Below are 8,966 nucleotides of genomic sequence, written 5' to 3'. Positions count from 1 at the left end.
ATATATATATATATATATATATATATATATATATATATATATATATATATATATATATATATATGTCATACCTAGTAGCCAGAACGCACTTCTCAGCCTACTATGCAAGGCCCGATTTGCCTAATAAGCCAAGTTTTCATGAATTAATTGTTTTTTGACTACCTAACCTAACCTAACCTAACTTTTTCGGCTATCTAACCTAACCTAACCTATAAAGATAGGTTAGGTTAAGTTAGGTAGGGTTGGTTAGGTTCGGTCATATATCTACATTAATTTTAACTCCAATAAAAAAAAATTGTCCTCAAACATAATGTAATGGGTAGCTTTATCAATTCATAAGAAAAAAATTAGAGAAAATATATTAATTCAGGAAAACTTGGCTTATTAGGCAAATCGGGCCTTGCATAGTAGGCTGAGAAGTGCGTTCTGGCTACTAGGTACGACATATATATATATATATATATATATATATATATATATATATATATATATATATATATATATATATTAGTATATTTTGGTAGCAGTCTTTCCTGTAGACATATATTATTAAATATGACCGAAAAGTAAGATTAATAATTCTAACACGAATTTTCTCTATCTTTCTTACGTTTCTTTTCACTGTTGATGGTAATTCAAAGATCAATTCTGCAAAATTCATTTTTATTTCTAGTCTGACGCGACACTTGAGCGCGTTTCGTAAAACTTATTACATTTTCAAAGACTTTAGTTTACAAACACACAACTGAAACTGAATAGAGCTTACACATCTTCGAGGTTTATAGCTACATTTGGATGAGGTGAAAAACGAACTTTCAACAATGGGTATTCAATGGGTATTAAATTTCAACACAAGACAGAACATGAAACAATGGGTATTAAATCCAAACACAAGACAGAACACGAAACAATGGGTATTGAATGGAAGTAATTGTAGAAAGCCTATTGGTCCATATTTCTTGATGCTTCTATATTGGACGGGAGTCTTGAAGTGGGTAGAATATAGTTGTGCATTAATTGGCTGTTGATTGCTAGTGTTGACTTCTTGATGTGTAGTGCCTCGCAGACATCAAGCCGCCTGCTATCGCTGTATCTATCGATGATTTCTGTATTGTTTGCTAAGATTTCTCTGGTGATGGTTTGTTTGTGGGAAGAGATTATATGTTCCTTAATGGAGCCCTGTTGCTTATGCATCGTTAAACCCCTGGAAAGAAATGTTGTTGTCTTGCCTATATACTGTTTTTTTTTGAGGTTTACAGTCCCCAAGAGGGCATTTGAAGGCATAGACGACGTTGGTCTCTTTTAAAGCGTTCTGTTTTGTGTCTGGAGAGTTTCTCATGAGTAGGCTGGCCGTTTTTCTGGTTTTATAGTAAATCGTCAGTTGTATCTTCTGATTTTTGTCTGTAGGGATAACGTTTCTACTGACAATATCTTTCAGGACCCTTTCCTCCGTTTTATGGGCTGCGGAAAAGAAGTTCCTGTAAAATAGTCTAATAGGGGGTATAGGTGTTGTGTTAGTTGTCTCTTCAGAGGTTGCATGGCGTTTCACTTTCCTTCTTATGATGTCTTCCACGAAACCATTGGAGAAGCCGTTGTTGACGAGGACCTGCCTTACCCTACAGAGTTCTTCGTCGACTTGCTTCCATTCTGAGCTGTGGCTGAGGGCACGGTCGACATAAGCGTTAACAACACTCCTCTTGTACCTGTCCGGGCAGTTACTGTTGGCATTCAGGCACATTCCTATGTTTGTTTCCTTAGTGTAGACTGCAGTGTGGAAAACTCCGCTCCTTTCCATGACTGTTACATCTAGAAAGGGGAGCTTCCCATCCTTCTCCATCTCGTAAGTGAAACGCAACACAGAATTCTGCTCAAATGCCTCCTTTAACTCCTGCAGATGTCTGACATCAGGTACCTGTGTAAAAATGTCGTCAACATACCTGCACTATATGGCCGGTTTCAAGTTCATGTCGACTAGGACTTTTTGCTCGATGGTACCCATGTAGAAGTTTGCAAACAGGACACCTAGGGGAGAACCCATGGCGACCCCATCTACTTGCTTATACATGTGTCCATCCGGGCTCAAGAAGGGTGCCTCTTTAGTACAAGCTTGGAGTAGTTTCCTTAGACTGTTTTCTGGTATGTCAAGAGAAGTACAGGCCTGATCACGGTACACTCTGTCGGCTATCATCCCGATTGTATCATCCACAGGTACGTTGGTAAACAGAGATTCTACGTCCAACTGTGGGACATTTGGGGCTTGAATCTAATTATTTAAATATTAATATAGTAAATTAAATTACGAAGGACCACCCACTTTTATAGTAAAGAGGGAAACTGAGAAATTATGATCATTTGATAATTCCTAGATAAACCAGTAACTATGGATAAAATACTAGAGAATATGATCATATAAATAATTGATGGGCTGTATAATTAAATGAATCAAACCTCAAACACCGACATTGGGGGGTTATTACTGGAACTCAGTACGTCCAGGAACTAGTGTGGTTCGTTCACTAATCCAAGATATAATAATCTAATCCTATGAATTATTGTGAAATCAATGTCATTATCATTAATGGGAACATAGATTATGAATATAATAATGATAATCATAATAAACACATGTCAATCCAAAACAGAGTTCTGCAAGTAAATAATTCCAGATAATTATTAAAGGAATACAAAGGAATCTTAGCTTAATGACGATTCCTTAAAGTAAGTCACGACGCTTCCTCTTATTCTCCTGGACCTAGATTCAGGAAGCTCTGTGTATTTCTTCGTAAGTGGGTTTGCTACGAAGGTTCCTAAGTGCGCCCTAAGAAGATGCTTAGGTGCGATTCAATAAGGTCCACTTAGGAAGATATTTAGGTTTTGGGTCTTGTTCACTTACGTGCCGACAGAGGTCACTACTGTGTTTCGTTTGGCCAATCAGAGTGACTGTTACATTTCTAATCTGACCAATCACGCTAATGCAATATCAGCTGTGTTATGTAAACATTGTGGTTCCTCGTGGTATTGTTGTCAGAAAAATCATCTGTTGCAAACTCTACCTACTATCAAGAAGAAGAAATGATCTGTGCATCCAGTCATGTGCCTGAAACAATCAAACACTATCTCCTTCACTGGTTTCGACATCGTAGTGCCAGAGTAAATAAAACAAAAAAAATAGCGCACTTAAAATAACCTTTACCATCGTGTATATTACTAGGTGACATCTCGTTACATGAAAATTATCCAATAATCAAAGCACTGGCTAAATATCTCCAGTGACCAACAAAGTGGCCACATTTGACCTGTGCCACATTCATAGTTGGCGCAACCAACAGGCAAACACAGAAGACAAGTGTCTGGCCGCAGCACCAAGGATTAGCTGACGCCAGCACAAAACCACCCCGTCCTACAGTGCGGCGTCTCCCTCTAACACGCCTCTGTTTATTCACTTTATCTACAGTACAAGACATCAAACACTTTTGAAACCTAGTCATTCTCAACATTAACGCGTCTCCCAACATTTGTACTCGTGCAGTCATCGAGAGAATAGACACTTCACGCAAACTACACCTACTATCAAGAACCAAAACAAGCATACTACATCCTCTTAGTATTCATAAATAAATAAGACAAAGAAAATGTCTGGGATAAAAAGGAAAGCAAACTTCAGTGAAGAGGAGCTGACAGTTCTCGTTGATGAGGTTAAGAAGAGAGAACGCATAATTTTTGGGAAGCTATCAAGACAAGTCACTACCCAAGATAAACACTGTGCCTGGAGCCAAGTAGCTGTTGCTGTAAGTGGTGTTGGTCTCTGCTCAAGACAACAAGCCGATGTTCGCAAGAAATTTCAGGATCTTAAATCTTCAGTCAAGAAAAAATTGGCAGAAAATGCCCGGGAAATGAGAAAAACTGGTGAGTTAAGTAGATTTATGGTACGGTTAAGTAGATTTATGGTAGAAGGTCCACTCAGCTGTCAGGCACCTTTGAACACTTTACATTGAACAACTTTTTATTAGTTTACTAGATTTTGTATGACTATTTAAGTAATAATTAAGGCACAAAGATTATTTTTCTGCAGCATTATCCATAAGAAAGCATTGTTAGGATATCGGTGACTTTTCCAACATCATATATAATTATTTTGATATTTTACATGTAATCGTAGAATATCAAGTGAAATATTAATGTAATTGTACCTTTATGTTGTTTTTCCATGTAGCTTTTTCTTTATATAGGTGGTGGAGAATGTGACACTCAACCATTGACCAACTATGAAGAAAATTTGTCAACTTTACTAAGTTCCACATCAGTTGAAGGTATTGCTGGCATCAGTGATGCAGGACAGGATTATACCGTAGAAGGTACAATGTATTACTCTTTTTTTGTCTAAAGATTTTGTGTCGAGGACTAACTGAAATTTGTTTAGGTTCAATTGGTATATAAAAATTAATGACAAAGTAAAATTTTATGAATCAAATTTATATTTTTTTATTAATCACAAAAAATATATATTTATAGATCAAAGATTTGTATATTAAACAAATTAAGCATTTTGTAGAAGTGATACTTTTCACTACTTATGCAACTTGAGTTAAATTATCTTGGCAAACAGTTATATATAACCGTTAGGTAAAGTAATTACAAAATATAAATATTATTAACAGGATTTTGATTATATAAACTACTTTTCAACCCTAGTAAGCAACATTACTTTAGTATTTGTTAAGAGGACATCACAAATTAGATGGGGAAGGCCTACACATTAAAGTATAAAAAGTATAATTTCTTTCTTTTTATATATTGTAAAGTTGGGTTCATAGTAGACTTACAATATATAATTCGGGGTTCGAATCCCAGACATGACATTTCCAATCAGCTTATGGCCCTGTTCACCTAGCAATATGCAGCTACTCAAGAGTTAGACAGCTTGTGGTGTGGTTGCATCCTGGACAGGGTCAGTAATTAATCCTCAAGCATGGACCTCGAGATAATAAGTTATAATAATAGATTGTGTTTGGGAACAGGAAGCCAGAGTGTATTCATACATCTTAGGCTTATATTGAAGTCCCTCAAATTAGCCAAATTTATCATAATCCACTGAATGTATTCACACAAATTCACTTATATTAATTTTCTTTTTTTTAAAGAACCAAACTGTGTAACAGAAGAAGTGGTCATGGACACAGATGATTCTCGAGTGCTAAATGTACAGGAATCAGGTGAGCCTTCTGCCTCACCAATTGGTGATCAATTTCATCCATCGTGTTTAGGCCATGACTACTCCAAAGCCTCAGTTTCTAGTACGCATACAAGAAAAAAACAAATGACTGCAGAACATAATACAACACAACAAGTGTTAATGCTGCATGAAAATCTTATAGATGTTGTACATAAAGTGCCAGCAGCCTTAAAGGACGTGGCTGCAGAAGTACATGAAGGGAACAAGTCCTTAAAGGAGGTGGTTAAAGAAGTACAGGATTTAAACAAATCCCTCAATGTTATATCCAAAGGTATATGGGAGTTGGTAGAATGTATGAAAAATAATCAGGCACTATGAAATTTATTTAAATCTTTCTAATTATAATCTCTAAAAATAGTTTAAGAAATTATAATATTTTGTAATAACAATTGTAAATAAGAACAATATTGAAACATTAAAATGTAACAATTATTCATATCATTAATTTTGCTATGACTTGCATAGTATATAGTGTAATTTAATAACAAATCTACCTCATATAGTCAAGTTATGTTTGGTGTAAATATTTACATGTTTTTTGTATTAAAGAATGTTTATCAATTGCTAGGTTTAATTGTTGAGAGTTCAAAGTAGTGACAATATGAAAAAAACACCAGAATAAGAAACATTTTTATTGGCAAAAAGATTAATGGCAAAGATATAATTATTTTATCACATCTTTATTTATTTATAATATATGTTTCACCTCAAATTGGTCTAAGGGCAACATATTGATGGCCTATATCATTGTTTTGTGTATATCATTTAAACAAAATTATATTAAATTTTTCCCTTACATGTAAGGTATATTAAACACTGTACTGTATTGAAAGCAACTTTATTTTATAATTAAAATAATTCAATTTTAAGGCCAATGCTGTGTATACACAGCATTGGCTAACAAACACTGTTATTTTACAAACCAAAAATTTACCCAGCCATATTATGTACCACATTTCTTAGTGTCTATGAATAAATATTTATTGATATATTTTTCACACAAATTTTTGGTCTTTTGTCAGATGCATATATTTCTCCTCAGGTATCTGACTTTCCATATAAAGTATAGCAGCATAAATAATATTTCCAAATCAGCAGGTACATGTTTGTAACAGTTTGTTTGTATATTTATGTTTCACTTACATATACAGTATGTGCTATTGAATTTAATAGGTAAAAATTGATAGGATAACTTACAAATAAATCTATGAATCCAATTATAAATGTTTTTGATTTCCGTTATTGATAAATTCTTGAGTTACTGTACTTGTATTTTTATACAAAAGTTCCATTATGTAGTGTTTTCAATTACATGTTTTACTTTGTTATATAAGTATGATTTGAAATAAAAATTTATGAGAAAAAATTCCTTACTACTTCCCTTCTTTGTGTGTGCCCATTTTCATGTGCTCCACCTTCAACATTTTCATTCATTATAAAGTCATCATCAATGATCTCTTCAAGAGGTATTCTTTGCTCAATGCAATAATTGTGCCACAACATACATGCAACTGAAATCTTTGCACATTTATCTGGTTCATATTGAAGACTACCACCAGACCTGTGGAGACACCTAAACCGAGATTTTAACACGCCAAAAGTTTTCTCGATTACCACTCTTGTTCTTGCATGGCTCCTGTAATACAGCTCTTCTGGAGGGTTTTCAGGGTTTGTGAAGGGTGTAAGTAAGTTGTGTTGCAAGGGATAGCCACTGTCACCTGCATAGATATTTAATTTATAAAATGTGCATACATCTTTAAAAATCACTCAATAATCCTAAACCCACACTGTCTTTCACACACTATTTGATTCTAGCATCTGAAGTGGTTGGTTACCTTCCTCTGTCATATGAATACCTCTTGCATTACATACATCATTCTCATTTAATGTTCAGAGGCATATAACTGACATGTCAAAACAACCAAAATGTAATCCACTTCCTTCCATATTTAACTTAATCATCCACTTGTAATCTCTGGTACACCCATGACACATGATGTATATAAACACCAGTTTAAACACATTTCTGCTGATTTCCATTCAAAATTCTCACTCTCATTCTCCATATCAGGGCTAAAACACACTTTCATTTCTTTAATATAAAATCAACATGAATAAATTTCTTTATACTATTCATAATACAATAAGCTGTTACCATTCAATATTAAACAACTTTTATTTATAGACTGTACAGTGTATTTGTTGTGACTCGATAAATAACAAATAGGCAACCTACTGTACTATAAATGAAGGTCATATATATAAAATGCATATCTTACCTAGCAAATAGGAAATGCCAAATTCTCCTGCTTCAAATCTGTCATGGAGTCTGCTGTTAGCCCATATGAAAGCATCATGAGTGCTTCCAGGGTATCTTGCACAGAAATCCATGATTACATTATCAGGATTTGACACAACTTGAATGTTCAAAGAGTGATATTGTTTTCTATTTACATATATGTTTTCTTCAACTTTTGGAGCTTTAATGGGGACATGGGTACAATCGATTGCTCCAATTACATTGGGAAACCTACTGATATTATTAAATTTTAACTTAGTTTGTATAATTTCATTCATCTCTGTTGGCATTTTTATTTCTGCTAGTCCTTTTCTGTAGAGAGCTTCCGTCACTCCAGTTATTATTCTTGATACACTCGATTGACTGAGACCAGTTGAATCTCCAATAACACTTTGGAAACTTCCACTTGCATAAAATCTCAGAGCTACTAACAATGATGTATGGGCAGGAATGGCTTGACCTCTTCTAGTTATTCTTTCAATATCATCTTTAAGGTCTTCACAAAGTCTTAAGATCATATGACGTGGAAAACGATAGTACCTTAACAATTTTTTATCACTTACATCTAATGGATTTAGACGATCTTTAAAGACTCTTTCTCTCCTTAAAGCTAGCTCATTATGTAAAGCAATAAGCAATAACATTTCAAATGTTTTTAACTGTTAAAATTGGTATTTTTCTGGATGCGTGTCCAGGAACACTATACAGTATTGGGTACCTAGGAAAAATAAAGCATATTGTAATACAGCCTGTAAGATGAAATATATATATACACACACATACTGTACATACATATTTGGGGGTGTACAGTGTGGTGCCCATGATTGTCTATTTATCCTGCCACCTTTCTTCCATCAGCCCCTTGTCCCTATTCAGTCCCCATCCCTCTCTTTTTTTTTAACAGGCCATAATTAGAGGCCTAAGTATTCAATGACCAAAGTTTTTGTAGTTTTTACCCTAACCTAATATCATTTGTTCAGGATGTTTTTCTTTTATGTCTCACCCACATTTAATTTCAAAATAAAACCAAACAAAATAAATTAAAACTGTATATGTATAGCTAAGGTACACCCTTACTGATTACTAGGTGAACAGGGGCATTTGGTGATAGTAAATGATCACATCAGGCAGGTCTCATCACCTTCTCTCATTTTTCATGTTCACCAGTGTTTATTATCTTAATAACTACTGGTATAATATCTAGCTATTATAAAAGTAATTCTACTATCATCAAACACATATTTACTTCAAGTTTCAAGCAGAGAATGCATATATAACTAACACGAAGGACTCCTCTCCACAAGATTCACCAGCTATAATATTTTAGTCATGTTCCAATATCATAAATCGATCCCAGTGTTATGTAGTAGAGAAAAAATGACTTATATCCAGTTTACGTAAAGCTACGAGTGGTCGAAACCACACTTAAATAAC

At 34.4% G+C, this 8,966-nt stretch overlaps 2 protein-coding genes across 2 annotated transcripts; one reads left to right on the top strand and one right to left on the bottom strand.

Moving 5' to 3' along the window:
• Positions 1-2,973: 2,973 nt before the first annotated feature.
• LOC123761017 (nuclear apoptosis-inducing factor 1-like) lies at positions 2,974-5,551 on the top strand. The gene is made up of 3 exons (XM_045746831.2): positions 2,974-3,906; positions 4,230-4,355; positions 5,142-5,551. The coding sequence occupies exons 1-3, from the start codon at positions 3,633-3,635 to the stop codon at positions 5,549-5,551; spliced, it is 810 nt and encodes a 269-aa protein (XP_045602787.2). The 5' UTR covers positions 2,974-3,632.
• A 504-nt stretch (positions 5,552-6,055) lies between these two features.
• On the bottom strand, positions 6,056-8,698 carry LOC123761016 (putative nuclease HARBI1). The gene is made up of 2 exons (XM_045746830.2): positions 7,513-8,698; positions 6,056-6,951 (listed from the first exon to the last, which is right to left on the bottom strand). Exons 1-2 carry the CDS (start codon positions 8,174-8,176, stop codon positions 6,587-6,589), a joined length of 1,029 nt encoding a protein of 342 aa, XP_045602786.2. The 5' UTR covers positions 8,177-8,698; the 3' UTR covers positions 6,056-6,586.
• Positions 8,699-8,966: the final 268 nt, after the last annotated feature.

Source organism: Procambarus clarkii, chromosome 17 (assembly GCF_040958095.1).
Source record: "Procambarus clarkii isolate CNS0578487 chromosome 17, FALCON_Pclarkii_2.0, whole genome shotgun sequence".
In the NCBI taxonomy this organism is placed as follows: domain Eukaryota; kingdom Metazoa; phylum Arthropoda; class Malacostraca; order Decapoda; family Cambaridae; genus Procambarus; species Procambarus clarkii.
This window is presented reverse-complemented; position numbering and strand designations above follow the sequence as displayed.